Source organism: Aulonocara sp. 'chitande type north' Nkhata Bay, linkage group LG16, assembly GCF_057382095.1.
Source record: "Aulonocara sp. 'chitande type north' Nkhata Bay isolate Kocher_YH1m ecotype deep benthic linkage group LG16, A_spYH_male_GT1.1, whole genome shotgun sequence".
Lineage (NCBI taxonomy): Eukaryota > Metazoa > Chordata > Actinopteri > Cichliformes > Cichlidae > Aulonocara > Aulonocara sp. 'chitande type north' Nkhata Bay.
In genome coordinates, this window is record NC_141359.1 from 17,352,098 (window position 1) to 17,372,223 (window position 20,126).

A 20,126-nucleotide genomic window follows, 5' to 3' on the forward strand; every position below is an offset into this window, starting at 1 on the left:
ATGTGGATTTTCCTTTGTCTGGTTGGTTAAACGGTGACTTGTGGTGACATGCTGTATTCTGAGAGCCAGCGATTGTCTGGTAAAGGCTAATGTCTGCTTTCTGCACCATATCGAGAGCGCTCGTCTGGCTGTGCTCCACTGTTCACATCAACAGTGTCTTCCTCTGTTAGTGTGTAGTGTGACCTGACATCACTGCACCACTAAATGCTATTGGAAGCTATGCGCCCTAAGGCAAATCCATATATCATAGTGTGCCTCTATTGTGTAACAAAATGAAAATTAATGCCTTTTCCAGTTTGTTTGTTTGTTTTTTTTGTCTTTTTCTTCATTTCAGTTGTTGTCTTCATGCTGTTTCCTCGTCTCATCTGACGTGGATGTTGACAATTAATGTGAAATATGAATTCATATATAGTAAATACCTGTTGCCAAAAGATGATCGATAAGTGTTTTACAGCACCCTGAAACCCACTATCAGCTTTTGGTTTATCACTACTGACTCTAATATTAGTTACTGCTCACTTCCTCTTGTTAGGTCATAACTCTGCACTGAGATCACTGCTGTTTACATCATGTTGTCAGATCTTTTATGAGTATTGACTGACACAGAGATGATTTCGATAAAGTGATGAGACCCAGTGGGCTATCATCATCAAGACTCACATGTCCGCACAGCATTTGCGATGTTGCCCGTTTTGGCCACTTGAGGGCATCTTGGTTGTCTTAAGAATACAGCTTTTTTGTTCTTCAGTGAAACGCTTCGTTTTCGATCCAGTCCAGTAAATCTTCTGACAGATGGTTGCCTAAGTGCACTGGAACATTTAGAATCTAAATATAGTGCTTACATTCAGGACAATGTACCGACATGACACACTGTTAGTTTCCCAGAAAAGGAGCTTATATTTAATTCACTAGAATCTTTTTTAAAAATTATTTTATTTTTACGATACACGTTGCTGCATGCAAATTAAAGTCGATGGGCTTCCATTTGAATTATTTATTGTCATTATAAAAGACATCACAGTGCACAGAAATGTAGTTTTAGGGAAAGAACGTGAACTTTTTAGAGTGGAAGCACATATGCTCTGTGCAGAGCAGCTCCTCTCCTTGGTCATTACTCTAATCCTGCAGCAGGGTCCTGCTGAGCTCTGCACTGCTCTCTAGTGGCTAAAATGTAGTAAAGCAATTTCAAAGAAGTAAAAGAATTATAAAGACAGTAAAGAGAAAAGAGTCCACATTATCTTGACAGTTAAACTATCAATATGCTATAATGTGTCAAGTCAAAAAGTAAACATCTAAATAGGAATATAGTCGATAATTTATACTGTGAGCAACATAATAAGTTGCTCATTTGGTGGATGAGGTCCTACATCCCCTGAAACCTTGTTACAGTGGAGTCACAATATTTTAGTGCTGTTGCTGTTGTTTCCTGTAAATGAATTAATATGGCAGGCTGGGAAATGCCAGTTTATTGCACACATAACCTAAACTCTACCTATGATACTTCTTTTTGTTTAAAATATAAAGATAAAAAGATAAAAGAGCTTCATGTTTGCATGCACAACTAACAAAATATTGCAAATCTGAACCACAGATTTCTGTGCAAGAAAATTCTCCTTCCAAATGTGTGCACGGCACTATAAGTAACTTTTAGGTGACTTGTCTTATGAAGAAATCCTATTAAACATGCAGAGCCACTGAGCAGGTGTCAGCACCATCACCAATTCGTCCTTTAGCAAGAAAAAAGACGGACACACTGCCAGATTCATAAAGAACAAAACTAGGAGTCCTGTAACAGATGGTATGGCCCACACAGAGCTGTGATCTCAACATCATTGAGTCAGACTGTAGCCTAAATCCACCGAGTCCAGCAACTTCTCTAATATTCTTGGAACAAGCTGTCTGCCAAGTACTTTAAAAAAAAACTGTAAATTTGTACTCAGGAGAAGTGGAGGTGTTTTTTAAGACCCCCTCTGATGAAGATTTAACCTTGTTAACGTGTCCATATGTTATATTCTATGTGCTAGAAGACATAGCTCGAGTAAAATAAGTAGACACCCCTGCAGTATGCCAGTTACAGCTTCAAAACCAGATTCTCTTTAAAGGGCACATGTGATTTACTTCATAATAGATCAGCCTCAGATTTCACAGAGCACCCCGTTAACACATGTTGTGTTCAGTCGATTCTGTATTTAAGTGTATTCTTCCAATCAAAGAAATGTCTTACCTAATTTGGCTTATCACTTTGTTGACAATGGCTTCTCGCCAAGTGTTGCTGAAAACTGATGTGAGCACCTGAGGACATTTCTTGGGCCTATATCAAACCTGTGGATTGTTTTGGTGTATTTTTATTTTTAAAGTAATCTGAAAAAATGTAGTCGAATGTACTTTAATGTTTTCCATATTCATTTGATGAAGATGCTTTTCCATATTTTGTTGTTATTTTGTGTTTTTTCGACATCTACAGCTGAAACTGAGTGTGTCCAGTGGCATATTGCACCTATTTGAATATAAACCTTACTATCTGAGTATATATTAGATGTGGAATTTTTGATGTATTCATAGTTGTGGTAACACTTGATCTATGACAGTTAATGGGCGTCTGAGTGTGCCGTAATGTCTCCTGGTTAATTACTGCTGTCATACTTCGGTATTAACCTCATCACTTCAGACTAGTCCCCTTGTCACTTGCATTAGCTCACAGTCAAACACACATCACTTCTGTAGTGGCAGGACATCATCAGTGTTTTTGTCTTCCTTTCTCCTCAGAGCCAAGAGGGTCACACCAGTCAAAGTGCAGCACCAGCTAATGAAAGTTAGCGCCATAATTCTGGTCATTACAGACATCATCAGTATTTCATTGTCTCTTGTGGAAAGCTTTATTAGTCTTCTCAATCAGAGGTGACCGGGGTCCTATTCATACTTAGTTATTAAAGATCTATGGTCCATATTATATGAGCACACCTTAATAGACCTCAAAGAGGAAACATTAAAAGGAGTGCAATGTGAAACACATCTATTTGACAGAATATTTTATAGAGCCATCATTTTTATGGTTATGGCTCCAAGTCATTCATTACCAACAGCACATTTGTCATGTTGTAGTAATGGATATTTTTATAATTTATATACAGCACAAGCAAGGTTGTGCATTTTTTCCCGAGTACAGTGAATACAGAGCAGACATTACAGAATCAGATCACCTGCTGTCTGGGATGACGGTGGGCTGGTACAGCTCTTGTTGCACTGTTGTTATATTTTATGGTATTGGAGAATTTGTAGCTATTGTTGAAATCACATCCTCAGCTCTAATGATGCTGCACTACAAAATGTTTGAGAATCTTAGCTAATCAGCCTTTTTCATGTCGAGACTACTGCTTATCACTTCATTGTCCGTGAGATAAATGTGAAGCTGGAGCCGTGAATTGGTGCCTTTTAATGCTCTGTAATTACGATAATTGTCACATCCCATCTGAAAACCTGTCACAAGGTGTGGGCTGATTCTCACTTCAAGTGCAACATGTCCTGGGTTTTGATCCTGGATGAGTACGCATTTGTCACAGCCCGCCTCAAAGCAGAAATATATTTACAAATACATAATAGACTTATAGAAGAGCTATTTGTCAGCACAGTCGGTAGTGTGAGACACTTGTGGATGGGTAGGAGTGCACATGCAAAGCAAAGGAAAGAAAGTCTGAAAGAAGGAATCTGATGTAGTTCATCCAGCTGATCACTTACATCTGCAGGAGAAAGCACAACCAGAAACAAAACAGAGACACCTAGTGTCCAAATGGCCTGTGGGATTGTGACACGGTATAGGTGATTTAATTAATAAATGCAAAAACACAAATTTGAAAACAGCAGTTTGTCATTTTATTGGAATTATGTGTCAGATTATATCTGGCTGTGACTAGCTGCCAAAAACCCAAGGAGAAAATCCATGATACAATAATACACGTTATCAAAGTATGCACCATACAGGCATGGTGAGCGTGTGCACGTGGAAAGCAGACATGCACATCTTCTTAAACATCGACCTCGATGGGGCTGTCGATCAGCCGCTTCCTCTTTCGTGCTAATTGATTTTGGCTTGTTCTTTCAAGAGGACTGGCAAGCATAAATGTAAATATGTAGTGTGTGTGTGTGTGTGTGTGAGAGAGAGTGGGGGGGAGAGAGAGAGAGTGAGTGAGGGAGCAGAATCAGTTCACAGTAATGTGTAAAAGGTGTCAGCAGTGATGATGTTATCAAAGGTAGCCATTAATCCTGACAGACCTGTGCTGTTCTTACATCTGCATATCCAATATCATTTGTGTATTGCACTTAAACACACACACACACGGTTTTGCTTGGCTGGCCTTTTATCTTAAAAATGTGAGTTACCTGATTGAAAACTATGCTGCAGACACGACTACATGAATATTCTTTACATTCACATCAGAACTCACTGACCTGATTTTCTTCATGTCTTATTTTTGAACTCACAAACAGAACTTGACCTGACCTGGCGCCACCCTCATTAACATTATATGAAGCACCGAAATACACAGAGGTCCTTCACCTGCGTCGGGAAATGATTAATATTAATGTGCACACCTATCCACTTCACTTGGCTTTGGTTTAGACACCTCTGTATGCATATTCACTGACAAGCAAAACAATAAAATATGCACACATGCAAGCACACATTTTTGTGCGCCTGGTGTCAGCCTTAAAATCCGGAAGCAGGCGATGCCACAGGGGCTCAGAGTAATTGATATTCTCCCACACTGCCCAGGGCTTCTCCAAGGAACCTCACTCTGCAGTGCTGCTGACAAGGCACATTCCATCACTGCTGCAGACTTAAAATAGGATCAAAGGATGAAGCTGTGTGTGTGTGTGTGTGTGTGTGTGTGTGTGTGAGAGAGAGAATGAAGCGGGAATAGAGGATGTGTATGACCAGTATGTTGACTCTCCGGTGAACTGTGACATTGTTTTGCCCCAGCATGTCTGACTTTTGGCCTCTCCTCTTTTCATCTTCTTTTGCATTTGCATCTATCGCTCCCTGTATACATCTGTTTACTCGCTCATATTAGTCCTTAAACACCCCCAAATTAGTTATGCATCATATTGGACTGTTTGTTTTTGAGCTTTTGTTGAGTTTTTAACTAAACACTGCAACCAAGAGGCGACTGAGATCAGTTGGATCACTGCCACTAGTGCAAAATTTGTCTCGTTTCACTTGCAAAAATCGGCTGGCTCAGCTTTAAATGTGGCAGCAAAGCCTCCAGACATATCTGATTTTTGAGTGACCTTCCATTTCAAAGCTAAAGTTGCCAAGAAGACTTAATAAGGAGTTTTGTTTAAGCAAAACACCATTATGAGACCCCTCATTCAATAATTATGTCCCCACAATCCCATCCTCTTTCTTACTCATTTTTTTTCCACTTTAAGAAGACTATTTTGTTTTATTTTGCGCTAGTTCAGCAACAAAAGTGTTAACTACCTCTTTTTTAGTTGACTTTAGACAATTGGTGAGTGAAGCTAACAGTTTGAAGCCACTGTGTTTCATTAATGTCTCCGTCGGAGGGCCCCACACCTCAGGCCCACTTTAATCTCATCCCCAGAGAAAGGGCAGTGCTCCATCACACTCGCAACAGAGAGACATATTGTAGTGTGGCCATACATATTCTCTGGTGGCATATTTAGTATACCTAGGGGCAATTATGTGATGCACATTTAAGTGATTTTTATAACACTCTGCATGAGATGATGAAGCGGCTATTTAAAGGTCTGTGGGCAGAGACGTAGTGTGCGAGCTGTTCCACATATTCAGAAGTCAGTCTCTCTGAGGTTGTTCTGCCACTTTTTTAAATGTATAATTTATTCACAGTGAATGATCTCACTCACAGTAAAGCAACAGTTACTGCTTCTTGGTTGACCTCGTGGAAGCTCATTCATTCATATATTCCTTCAGCAATAAGGAGGCAGCAACAACTAGGCCCTGCTTTCCCATCACGCCATATTGGCTGTAACTCACATCACTCACTTATTCATTATTTACTGCTTTCTATATGTGACTTTTCACTGTTGCAAGAAAAAGCTTGTGAACTCAGGATTTCTGTCTTGATGTTGACAAAATCTTGTGTGATCTCAATCTGTAATGAAATTATAGACACAATGTTATTATAGTTTACTGACATTAAATTAAAACCTCAACTCAAACTCAGCGTAAAAAAAACATTTTAGAATAACAACAACAAAAATAAAACCTAGAAGTTTGAAAAAAAAAATATATATATATTACATATCTATTGAGGTATTTAGTAACATGTTTACTGAGACTTTGGATGTAAACCACAGCACTGTACAACACTGTAAATCATCTGTGTTTTTATATGCACTGATTTTCCTAAATCTTGCCTCTGACATGTGCCCTCAATCCAGTAACAAAAGACATAACAACTCTTGACAAAATCTTACACACTTACCAATACATACAGTGGGGCAAAAAAGTATTTAGTCAGCCACCTATTGTGCAAGTTCCCCCACCTAAAATGATGACAGAGGTCAGTAATTTGCACCAGAGGTACACTTCAACTGTGAGAGACAGAATGTGAAAAAAAAATCCATGAATCCACATGGTAGGATTTGTAAAGAATTTATTTGTAAATCAGGGTGGAAAATAAGTATTTGGTCAATAACAAAAATACAACTCAATACTTTGTAATATAACCTTTGTTGGCAATAACAGAGGTCAAACGTTTACTATAGGTCTTTACCAGGTTTGCACACACAGTAGCTGGTATTTTGGCCCATTCCTCCATGCAGATCTTCTCGAGAGCAGTGATGTTTTGGGGCTGTCGCCGAGCAACACCGACTTTCAACTCCCGCCACAGATTTTCTATGGGGTTGAGGTCTGGAGACTGGCTAGGCCACTCCAGGACTTTCAAATGCTTCTTACGGAGCCACTCCTTTGTTGCCCGGGCGGTGTGTTTTGGATCATTGTCATGTTGGAAGACCCAGCCTCATTTCATCTTCAAAGTTCTCACTGATGGAAGGAGGTTTTGGCTCAAAATCTCACGATACATGGCCCCATTCATTCTGTCCTTAACACGGATCAGTCGTCCTGTCCCCTTGGCAGAAAAACAGCCCCATAGCATGATGTTTCCACCCCCATGCTTCACAGTAGGTATGGTGTTCTTGGGATGCAACTCAGTATTCTTCTTCCTCCAAACACGACGAGTTGAGTTTATACCAAAAAGTTCTACTTTGGTTTCATCTGACCACATGACATTCTCCCAATCCTCTGCTGTATCATCCATGTGCTCTCTGGCAAACTTCAGACGGGCCTGGACATGCACTGGCTTCAGCAGCGGAACACGTCTGGCACTGCGGGATTTGATTCCCTGCCGTTGTAGTGTGTTACTGATGGTGACCTTTGTTACTTTGGTCCCAGCTCTCTGCAGGTCATTCACCAGGTCCCCCCGTGTGGTTCTGGGATCTTTGCTCACCGTTCTCATGATCATTTTGACCCCACGGGATGAGATCTTGCGTGGAGCCCCAGATCGAGGGAGATTATCAGTGGTCTTGTATGTCTTCCATTTTCTGATGATTGCTCCCACAGTTGATTTTTTCACACCAAGCTGCTTGCCTATTGTAGATTCACTCTTCCCAGTCTGGTGCAGGTCTACAATACTTTTCCTGGTGTCCTTCGAAAGCTCTTTGGTCTTGGCCATGGCGGAGTTTGGAGTCTGACTGTTTGAGGCTGTGGACAGGTGTCTTTTATACAGATGATGAGTTCAAACAGGTGCCATTCATACAGGTAACGAGTGGGGGACAGAAAAGCTTCTTACAGAAGACTTTACAGGTCTGTGAGAGCCAGAGATTTTCCTTGTTTGAAGTGACCAAATACTTATTTTCCACCCTGATTTACGAATAAATTCTTTACAAATCCTACCATGTGAATTCATGGATTTTTTTTTCACATTCTGTCTCTCACAGTTGAAGTGTACCTCTGGTGCAAATTACTGACCTCTGTCATCATTTTAAGTGGGGGAACTTGCACAATCGGTGGCTGACTAAATACTTTTTTGCCCCACTGTATGTACTTTTAATATTTTAGTTGTGCTATAGTGTAGTGTTTAACATGTTCACTTAACATCTGTTAAGTGATCTTCTGGTTGACACCGGGAGGAGACACAGAGAGAGGGTTGGATCAGGAAGGGCATAAACATCTGTGCCCAATCAAACATGTGGATCCTTCTGCAGCTGCAGCCCCTGAAGGAGCAGCTGAAAAAAAGCAACTTTCACAGGACCAAAGAAACATTATGGAAATACACAGAGAAGAAAATGCTTTTCTAAAGACTTTGGTGTTCATTAGTTCACCATTAGAAAACTGTCTACAGATGGTGGAAATTCCCTGTTGGTATTCTTTCAATTACCGGGCATCCTGCAAAGAATGTGTAATGGAACCCAAGTGTACCAGCAAACACAGAAATGTTTACAACTTACTAAAAACTTTGTGTCCACTACAATAAAAACGCTAAATGGGACTGTTTTTTTTTAAATGAAAAGACACCACAAAGGGAACAAAAGGCCACTGAATGTTGCAGAACACTACTTAAACAAAAACTGAACAAGTGATTCCAGCCAATCAATGTCAATTGTGCATCAATGTATTCTTCCAATGACATATAAACTAAAATTATCACTAAAACTCCAAAGCACTGTATTTTCAGATCAAAGCAAATTACCTTTATTATTATTGGCGTGGTTATATTTAACCTAAAATTCCGACACGTTTTGGCACACAGACCTTCATCAGGTCGAAAATACAGTCCATGAACACAATGAATCTTCTCTAGTGTGTTCCACCATTAGAGGCATTAGACGTATGGTGTTCAACCAGTAGCAAGAGTAAAACTTCACCAACAGGAGGATTCTTTAGTAACGTGGACCAAAAATCCAAAGAGGATCAAACATTCACGAAATTCCGAATAAGACAGAAAAAGACGGCACATACAAAGATAACACAAAGGCATCTTCAAGTCAAATAAAGCTTATAAAACAAGGAATTAGTTTAAAAATATTCTATAGTTTTTAAATAAATTTGACAGTTTTCATAGTTTTAATAATTTTCTTCAGGTCATAAGTGAACGATCTAATAAAGGAATCTCACTCAAAGTGATCAAATGCAAAAATGTTCAGTAATGAGCATGCAAAATAACAAACTAGTTAAGACTGTTCATGATCATGTGCTCGCGATCCCCTGAGCTTTCTGGCCTTTTCCCATCTCCACGGTTTCAGTATGTGCACTTAATTCATGACCACTTAATAAAATTTCTCCACAGTCGCTGCCCCATACAGGCTCTTTATGTGCACTCGTCTATCTTAGCTCTCTGATTAGCTCGGACTATTAAACTCATCCAAACTAATGAGACGCATACACGAGCACTGTAGGATACTTAAAGTCTATAACTGGGCTTGCTAAGCTTTTATTACTTCAGTATATGGACTCATGATATTCCCTGATTAAACAGCTAAAGTGAGGGGAAGAAGAAAAAGACATGGAGGGGTAGAGGGATGACATGAATCTGAGCTGGGAAAAATCATTAGTCCTCTCAAATTGAATTAACTTGCTGTCTTTGATAATGCAATGTAATTTCATTCTGTAAAGTTAAGGTTCTTTTATATCGTCGAGCCTCAGAAGTGCTGAGTCCTGCTGCCTGGTTTTTCTATCAGGATAGGTGATAAAACAACATGCCCCCTCCTACTATCCTCAAGCAAAGTCTCAGCAATAATCAAATGGGTTGTTTACTTCAGCTCTGTGAGTTGCCATTTGCTTTGCCTCAGCAGCAGGACATCTAACTAAGATAATTTCATTTTCTCAGAGGAGATTGGATTTAAATGATTTGACCTGATGAGGCTGTGGTTGCATTAATTGCAGCTTCTGCTTTGTCGAATCTTTGTGAATGAATCTTGGTTTCCAGGGTTTTCCATAAAGGCCAGATGTGCACGGTGTTATGCTCAGTGCCACACAAATAATAGAGGTTCAAAAACCGGCATTGGCATGCCTTGTATTTTATAACTGTTGTTAGTTAATGTCTTGCAGATTCCAGCCTAAGGCAACATTTAGCCTTGTGTTTGCGGGCAGCCTCAGACAAAGTGTCCACATCTGTTTATCTAACTGCCTGTCTCTGTGACCCAACTTAAAGAATGAGTGAAGCTTTTAGGGCCTTCCTGAAGAAATTACTGTGAACAGCTCAGGGCAGACTGTCAGTTTGCTGTAACCATGTTAGAGCCTAGAAGGTGCAGTATAAATGGGGTATTAGAAGTCACGGGGAAAACACTTGGCTTATAGGTCTTTGGAATGGGCCTGCCATGGACCCTCATTCATTCACACACAGACGGAAAAAAAATGTAGGTAAGTGCGCTTTTGTTTTACTCTTCGACTGTTTGACGGGGTTTTCGATGCTTTTTTGCAACCACTGCTGTGTTTAGCTTAAAGGAAAGAACTGCCCTAGATTGCACAGTGTTGTCTCTGACTAGACTTCCACATGTGAATTTATGTGCTTTGAGGAAAAAGCTGTTCATGTATATTATGCCCATGCTGTGAGACTGAAAGTGGAAAGGCTATAGTTCACCAGCCTCCCTATATATATATATATATATATATATATATATATATATATATATATATATATATATACTCAAAGGGGAAGATGCATATTTCTTGTGCAGTCAGGCGATGTAACCCAGAGGAATAAAGAAAATCCATTATATGTGTGAGCTTAAGTAGAAGCCCTCTGCGATTCATAACCGTCACGGTGACAGTGCCGCTCTGCAAAGTTGCTGTGGGACCATTGTTGAGCTGACAGTGTCCGCTGCTGGTTGGAGCGTTAACTGCATGTCTCTCAGAGCACCGCAGCAGCAGGAGGCTCCTAGGACATAAACTTTTAATGCACCCACGATATGTGCTCAATCTAGTGGGATGAGGGGTCGGGGGAAAAGCACACAAGCCCACGCATAGCGGGTTGAATGTCTTTTGTGATCTATAAAGAACATTTTAAAGCGGAATTCGTGTTTTTTTTTTAAATCACTAACAGCGCTTTCATCCAGCTGTTATAAACCTGCTCATCTGTCCTCACACATTTTTCCCGTTCCTTTGTCACTTTAGTCAATCTTATATGTGTACATCTGCTGGATATCAACAGGTGTGTGTGTGCATGTGTGTGTGTGCATGTGTTTGTGTGTGTTGTGAACGCACATCAGAGCTATTCAGTACAACACTTTAGTCCCCCGTGAGCCAGGCTCTTTAATTACAGCCACAAACAGCAGATGGCTCTCTTGAGTTTTAATTTCTGTGCCTGTGATTGAGAATTGGATGATATTTATCCCCAAATCAACGAAAAGGATCAGACGCCTCAACCTCGCCCTGGCATTTATTGCGTGGATCAGAGACGTCTCGGTCAGCGTTTAAATTCACATGCGGGTCGTGAGTGGAGTGGAGTCTCTCTCATTTACTCGTGATTTACCGGAGGCATTCGCGCTGTCTCGTGGCTCGTGGACGTTTAAGTAAAGGTTATGATAACCGACTGAAGAAATGACACCCCCACACTCGCGACCCACCTCCATGATGGTGCAGAAATCAGAGACGCTGTCCCTGGTGCTGAAGGCGCACACAGCAAATGGAGCGCGCGACTTGAATCGATCTTAATTAGAACAACATAAACAGGTTTCATGAGATGGAGCAAAATAAATAAATAAATAACAAAGAAGAAGAGTAGCAGTAATCCACTCACTACATGTGGAAATATATGGACTGTCCTGTGATAATGAGGTGAAAGGGAGTTCATAATGGCACACTGTCCCCTCGCGTTTGGCTTTCTTATTTCCACATGAGTGGTAAAGGGAATGTAGCTTTCTAAAGAGTCCAAACTAAAGCGTTAAAAACTGAAATGCTACTATCTAACGGCTTCAGACAGTCTGTCCCCCCCCCCCCCCCCCCCCCCCCACACACACACACACACTTTCTCTCTTCAAGCAGGGGCTCGGTTGTCAGGAGGGAGGAAGTGGGAGGGGGTGCAACCTCTTCAAGTCGTGCACTAACGAGTGGTTAGGACTTGTTGATGGGAAACGTTTGTTGATCTGGGGCATATAAACAAGCACTTCCTACCCCGTCCACCCCCACCCCACATTTCTTTTTTTTTTCTTTCAGCGTTGGAAAATAAATTGCGCCGTTTGTCTGTGGTGTTACTTTCTTCCCTTATTCCCACTGCGCACTGATCGCTATGCATTCGTTTTCCTCGCAGTGGGCTCTTTTGTGAACATGCACTGGGTCGAATTGTGTGCTGGTCGCCGGGGGGTTTAAGTTTAATGTATTTGTATGCAGCTTGTCACACAATGCAGACGTCATCTCCACATGCAGGATCAGCTTTGGGTATGTTTTTCCCTCCCTGGATCCTATCGCGCCCAGTCGCTTGTGTTGTGAACACTAGCCGACACGTCGACTGGTAGTTGGAAAATAACTTGGTATTAATTCCACATAACAACTCTGGCTCGGTTGCGCGTTCCTCTGTATTCCCAACTGTGTTTCTCTCGTTCGGTCATCGCGGGGTCCCTGTCGCCGATTGCTTCTTGCAAACTTGGGAGCTGGATTCGCCCCGAGCTGCTGTGCCTTGAGACGGGTTGTGATCTTCGTAGGAGGCGCCTGTGTTTGTTTAATTGCTGGCGGCGCACATGCACGGGCGTCCCCACCGCAGACTAAAGACTGACTTCAAAAAAAGCAATCTCGTCTGGCAAAAGGAGAGGGGGAAAAAACGGAGTGTGAAAGGAGGAAAGAGCAGGTGAGATTTCACCGAGCGGACGAGGAAGCCCGTGCTGGACATTTAAGGAGGCGATGCTGCTGATTATTTCACAGACAATGAACAAACACATCACAGCACAGGTATGAATAATCCTCGGAAATATTCGGAATCAAGACTGTAGTCACTGATGTGCTGAATTACGCATGAACTGATCTAATTTTTTTCCACCATGCTCAAGAATTTTTCGAGTTATAGTGACAGCTGGTTTAATCCCCTAATTATCATGTAGTATTTTGATTTTTTTTGATTTTTTTAAAAAGGAAAGCCAGCTTTTAGAAATATTTATTTGGCATTTGACATAACGGAACGAGCCACATAGCCGCCACCATGGGACTGTGACCCGGGCTGCGAGCTCTGAGAGGCGGCTGTTTGAATAGTCCGTGCTCCGAGTGCAGACTGGACCTGAGCAGTTGTGACATTTTGAGCCATGGCTGCTGCTATCGCAAGTGGGCTGATCAGACAGAAAAGACAGGCACGGGAGCAGCATTTAGACCGACCCTCCACCAACCGACGGAGAAAGAGCCCCAACAAGAACAAGGGGCTCTGCAATGGGAACCTGGTCGACATCTTCTCCAAAGTGCGCATCTTCGGCCTCAGGAAGAGGAGACTACGGAGACAAGGTCTGGGAACTTCAGAGTGTGTATTCAGTGTAAACATGTGCATACATTCAACCACTGGTTGATCGCTTAATTAGGACTGCACTATAAAAAAAACAACCTTGGAGCCAGGGCAGCGAGGGGGCGAGTCAATAATGTTTGCTTTTTATTTATTAGACGCATTTGCCACGTTAAACCTTTGTGCTCCAAAAAAAAAAGTTAAAGTTGATTATGAGAAAACAGAGCACCATGTTTTGTGTATGTAGTCGAGTTGGTTGAAAATAACCAACATTCCTCTGATTTCTATGCAGACCCAGGTAGCTGACGGGCTCCTGACGAGTTGTACCAAATGGTTTAGACAGGTTTACGTAGCTGTCACCTCTGTGATTCTAAAAAGGGGTCTGATCGCCATGAAGCACATACAGAATATGCTGAACTGCTGTACATAAGTAGATTACAAGAAGCCCAAAATGAAACTCATTTCTATGCAAGTAAAAGGTCAGTATCGCTGGAATGGAGATTACTCCTTTCAAACATAATTCCTCCACCCCCACTACCATCCTAGCATAATTCTTCAATTTCCAAAGCCAGTGGCCTCCCCTCTTGTTCCGAATGATATTCCGTGCAATTATGAACACGTCATGAACATTTCTTGGCTGTAAAGTGGCAACCTGGGATTGCTAAAAGAGCAATATCAACAATTAGCTCACTGCTGGAATCACTAATAGTGTTTTCCCTTAGAAAAAGAAATGAGGGTAATTCATTTAGGGAGAAAATGACTCCGGTCATTTCCCCCTTGTTAGTGAATGATTGAAGGCAGCTGCATGTTTCTCTCAGAATCATCAGGTATCAGACCTGTTGCACCACACATGCTCTAACTCCAACAGATTGAACCCTCTTGGCAAGCTGCATTTGTTTCCTCTTTATGTGCATGGAAGCAGCGTTTACTCTTTCATCTTGTCCACAAAGAGAGCCATTTTGATTGCTGAGTCTCTCTGTTCATACTGGAGCAGAACAACACCATGAAGTGTCTGCTTCACCAGCCCTTAGTGATTACATGTATTAAAATGGCTTTGATGAAAGAGGATCCGTATAATAGCCCGTAGAGGACACATCTGGCCATGGGTGAGGGTGCACGAGAATGGAAGGGTATAACCAGCTATCCTCCAGGCTGCTGTTTCTGCGTCTGCCCACAGTGTGCATGTGGTGGGATGTGTATGTGTGGCTGCCCCATTTTTGTCTGTGTGTGTATTTAATTGTCCGTCCTCTTGTGTCACCTCCGAATTGGCTTGTGGCGCATCTATCTTTTCATTTGAAATTGTCAACAGCATCCAGAAGCCCTCGCAGATCACAGATGTGGACAGATGACGCTGTCCACATCTGTCAATACAAGGGCCCGTATGCTGGTGTTTCCTTTCATTGGGGCGGCGTGTGCTTCAGTCTGCTCTGAGTGCAGAGATGTAGATGCCAAGTCAGCCTTCACTGGCAAGCATAAAATGACAACATCACACCTGGATCGGCCATTTTCTGGAGCAACACACGGCCTCTTGAATTTCAAATAAGTGACGGTAATCCACAGTAACAGCTAAAGCACAAGTGTTGGTGAACTGTGTCACAAGTCTGCCCGGAAGATGAGGGACACTTCACATAAAATCAAAGTAAGAATTCAAGGAGGGGGAAGCTCCTTTAAAATGGCCGTTTTCTCCTTAGTTTTGAGTGTCTCGTTATAACAAACACTGTTTTCCTTTCCTTTCTTTCTGTACTCGTTCTGATTAAAGGCCCTAATGGGGAAAATACCTCATTAATTTCAGTCTCACATGAACTGGGAAAATCTCTATCGACTGATATGCGACGTTGTTGCCGGGGTGCTCCCTGCCACTGTTACTGTTCTCACTGCTTCATCTCTCTCTCTCTTTCTCAGACACTTCCTTTCCTTCTCTCCCTTCTTTCCTTCTTTCCACTGTGTTAGCATGAGAGCACAAAGCTTAGGAAGACTAATGACTTGTTTGCTGTACTTAATTTAATATTGAACCCTGAAAAGATGTTTCTTTGCCAGCGAATAAAACCCAAATGCACCACTGATCACATAGGTTGCGCTAACGTGCTCGGACGTACACATTTGTCGTCATTTCCCAGGTGACAAAAACACTGGGCTCTGACAGCTGAGCCCAAACAGACTGTGGTGCTTCAAATTCCTTCTCAGATGTGTCAGAATGAGGGAGTTGGGGTGAATTAAAAGGAATCCCTAAGTCTAGTATTCCCTTTGGGTTTAAATATTGATCTTGTGAGTCAGACACTATGGGCTGCATTGATTGGCATTGACTTACAGTGTGTATCAAAGCCTGAGCATTCTCCGTACAGAAAATGATCAGTTGGCACTTTGTATTTGAGCTTGTTTTGTTGCAGTTGATCATTAAGCCGCACAGATGTGGCTCCCTGACATCTGTCAGTACCTCGGGGGATATGCTGCGTGGAAGCATTTTGTTTGCCGTCCTTCATATCAGCTTTAATTTTAAATCCATGCTTTTTGATAGCAAATACAGAGCCAGTGATCGCCATAATTTTTTAGGGGATTAGATGGGAGTTATAAATCCTATTACACTCAAACCCAGTAAGCGAGCCGGGGGCACACGTGGCTTGGACTTGCCTATAATCTCGCTGCTGTGGCTCTAATTATCTCCCGCCAGATTACATCCCTTAATTATTAGATAACGTTACATTAGATTACCCTATACGTGATCTAAAAAGCCAGCTGAGATGAGTGATTTCCCGCTCCCTGGCTGTTTATTCAAGCACATGTTGACAGGACAGAGCAGTGCGTCATCAGTCAGCCTCCAGTGTCTGTGCTGAGTTATTGGATGAGATGTCAGCGATGTTGTTGATGAAGGAGGAATAGGAAAGGAGTGAGAACGCTGCTTTGATCGCCTTTCATATGACAACACAAGCGAGAAGGGTTTTTCCTTTGTAGGCTGGAAAAGCCCTTCTCCTATTCTAGAAACATCCAAAGTGGGTCAGGCAGGGCAGGGCTGACAGGAGTCTACAAGTATTGCTGCAGCTGTGCCTGTGTGTTTGTGTGTGTGTGTCTCCTTGTACCCCACATGTTGCTTGCTTACTTTGTACTGAGGTGAGTATGTTCCCCTGCACACACACACACAGAGGGATGACAACAGAAAATAAGAGAGAAAGGGGAAGAGGGAACTGCAGCGAGGTCGCTTCACAACTTTCCCGTCACAGCTGAATTTATACACAGAGAGGATTACTGCTACAAAACAACACAATTTGAGGTCTTACGATTCCGATGCTCTCTATTTTCCAAGGAAACCCCCCGCTGATGCCAAGCCGCAACTCAGTTTCCTTAGAAACAAAGCATGTAGAAACATACAGTGCTTCAGTTGTAATAACCAATAGTGCGACTGGGAAAGTCCAGTGAGATTAGAGGCTGGAGACTCCATCTGTGATAAGCAGCATTGTTGTTTCACTGTTTGGGGCTGTTATATACAGAGTCGTCTTCATACAGACAAGAAAAGAAATAAGTAAGAAAAGAAGCACGAGTCAAAGACCTCGTCGACTTAGAGAACACCACAGAGACGTTTTCAAAGCTCTTCTGGATTTTAAAGAGTGTACGCACCATATCAAGCTTGTCTGGAATGCATGCTAGTGTATTTGTCAGTCATAAATAATTCGCTAGGTATTTAAAAACATGACTGACATATTCATAGAGACACTCCCCAGAATTGGAATAGAGCTCAACTATCATGCACAGTATTACAGAGACGTATCTTCCCCATTTAACAATTGTTTTGTCTCCTCCCCCCCTTTTCAGTCTTCTTTAATTGAAATTAATTAGCTTGAATTAGTTTTAATTTGACTTATTTTCAGCTCACTCTGTCTGCTGCTCTGAAGTACTTGTGATTGAAGCTGAAGGGGAAGTCTGTGTGTGTGAGATATACGGGCTTGCTCGCCTCAGGGAACACAGCCAGTATTTCATGATTTATGGCACGATAGAGGAGCCAAGTTCACCTCACACACATGTGCATCGCACACGCACACAACACAATACGCAGTTATGCAGTTTTAATTATGACAGATGTCCTCGGAATCAATCTCACCTTTCCCTCACAAGAGTTAAATGTTGATCAAAGCCATTTATTGATCACATGTTTGCCAAGTTTGTGTTTCCACATAATAGTATTTGCTCAGGGGAGCTGTGTGTGCTCATTGAATATAAACATGAAAATCTGTGTGTAACACCGGTGTTTGCTGATCTGTGAAGAATTGAGACTGTTTCTAGAGCAAATGGAGACCCAACACCATATTAGTCTGTCGTGTCCTGGAAAGTGCTCTGTGTGTGTGTGTGAGCATGTTTCCCGGCTCTCACTACTGTATGAGAACACACCTGTCTTCAGTGGTCTTAAGGTTGCACGGTTTTCTATCTGACTGCTGGGTACCTCTATGTTTGAAAAAACAAATGCCAGCTGATATAGCATGTGTTTGTGGACCTGGAGACACCTGTTTAAGTGTCTCAAGGTCACATCAAATGTGACGATGTGGAAACATTTGCATCAGGACAGAAGGAGGCAGTTTAAGGGAGGATATCTTAGATAAAAAAGGAGGTTCAATGTCTAAGACAGGTGGTCTCACCTTACCTGCGATTAATATATAGTATTTAAAGGCCTTGACTATCCTGAACACTTGAAATCCTGTTGTAGAGGCAAGAAATAAAATTCACCCCAGATTTTGATGTATTTGTGCACAAAATGCAATAAAGTCGACTGCAAGCTATAACCTAATATTCATCAAATGAGTCATCCTCTGAGCTGGAGATCACTTTGGTCTTAGTGGTATGTGGGATGACCCACAACCTGTAAACTAATTTAAAAATAAGTTGAAAGAGTCTGTACTCAGCTCTGCTGCAATTACTGGTACACATTCCATCTTCTCTGTCCGTCTCTCTTACAAATGAAGAAACTTACATCTACCCCACCTCCTAAGGCTCACACAGTTTAAAGTTAAGGTGCATTAAAAACACCAACCCACGCATAACTTGGTCTTTATGTGCAGCCTGCTGTGAGACGAGTACGGACCATCCACAAGGCTATGCCACAAATATATTCATTACCTTTACTCTAACACAGTGCTGTAAAACCAAAATCATTCAAGCTGAACTCGACTCGAGCCACGACCCCAGCTGCAGGACCTGCAGGTTAGGAGTCTCTCTTTGCAAGACTAAAGTTAGTTATCCGGCTCAGAGGACAGCAAATTTGGACGACTAGGTTGTTTAGCTTCACTAAGTTTGGAACAAAAGGTGTTGAATAATTTTAAACTTGCACAAATTAATCAAAATGTGGGATTTAATTCCATTAATAAATCCACACAATGACTTCTAATTAATTTCCAATCATCCTCGTCATTTATTAAGCGGCATTTGCTGTTTTTTCTAATTCATATTGCACATTGGCTATTGGAGTTTTCATTTTACAATTTAAAGTGTCATTTTTTAAAAGTGTTTTCTGAGCCCAGAAAAGTTGTCATGGGAAGAAAAATGCTATATGCTTATAAGGAAAAACAAAAAAGACGATAACACGAGTGCTGTCGATAATCCTCAAACCAATGGTGCTCATGGAAGGGGGCAATAGCAAAAAGACAAGCTGAAAGATTATGCTAAAAAAGAATGATATTAAAAATCCAAGATCAAGTTCAAGTACTCATATTACGGTAGGTTTGGACAAATAATGAGAAATTTTTTTAATAGGCTTTTTAAAAAAGCCATTCTTTAAATTTTAATCTTTCCATTTTCCTTTAAAAATATACAAGTATTAAGCAGAAATCTATAAACCAAAAATTTTGACAAAAACTGAATTTTATTTGTTACATTTTTGAATTTTTTTCTTCTTTTTTTGTCATTTTATTGGCACAAAAGAGGTCTCAAACCAACCTTCACTCTAACAATGCTTTTAGAACGCGTCACATGTATTGTAAGTTCAATGAAAAAGAAGACCAGGGACGATGATCTCTTCACAGTGACATCTGTCTCTGGCTAAATGCCTGCAATGATTTTGACTGAGCTTAGCATTATTGCGAACCAGATAGATGCTGTCACCATCCTGTCAGCCTGAATCGCACACAGCGGAGGCACTCTGACAGTCAGATTCTGCTTTAGCCACCTTTTCATTGTTCTGCTGAAGCAACAAAGCAGTGCAGATGAATGCCATAGCGCCGCTGCTCCCATCCGCCAGCAGAGAGGCATTCTCTCTCCCTTTCAGGGAGCGGGGAAAGGTCTCAGAGCTGGCTAATGCCATCAACTGAAAGAACCATTTCAGAGGAGAATGCCCCGAGCCGCACAGTAACGGGGGGGAAAAGCCCGATGCTGCCCTCAGCAAGACCTCTGGAGCTCTCCTCTGCGGCCTCTCTTTGTTTCTTTCTATATCTCTTCCACATAACTGTACTCACCCACCAACACACACACCGAGTAGCATGCAAGGACTCAGGTGAAGTTGATTCTTCACCTCCCTAGGGTTTTCTTAGAATGAAATTTGGTGTGATGGCTGTCTCTACAATAAGTCTAATGTTGATAGTATATGACCTCAGACGCGCAGGTACACAAAAGCACACAGATGAAGAAATATCACAGCACAGCTTGAGAGCAAGCAATATTTTTTTCCAGAGATGTCCCAGTGTGCACCCGCAC

At 41.7% G+C, this 20,126-nt stretch overlaps 1 protein-coding gene across 3 annotated transcripts in view; it reads left to right on the forward strand.

Moving 5' to 3' along the window:
• Positions 1-20,126, forward strand: part of fgf14 (fibroblast growth factor 14) — a 115,481-nt gene that overhangs the window by 60,805 nt on the left and 34,550 nt on the right. Inside the window, exon 1 of one of the 3 annotated variants that reach the window (XM_086267814.1) lies at positions 12,289-13,462. The exons of the other annotated variants lie outside the window; for them this stretch is intronic. Within the exon in view, the coding sequence (XP_086123940.1) occupies positions 13,270-13,462 (193 nt within the window). The 5' untranslated portion in view covers positions 12,289-13,269. Of the gene's footprint in view, positions 1-12,288; positions 13,463-20,126 lie in introns of those variants that run through there. 3 annotated transcript variants of the gene reach the window in all.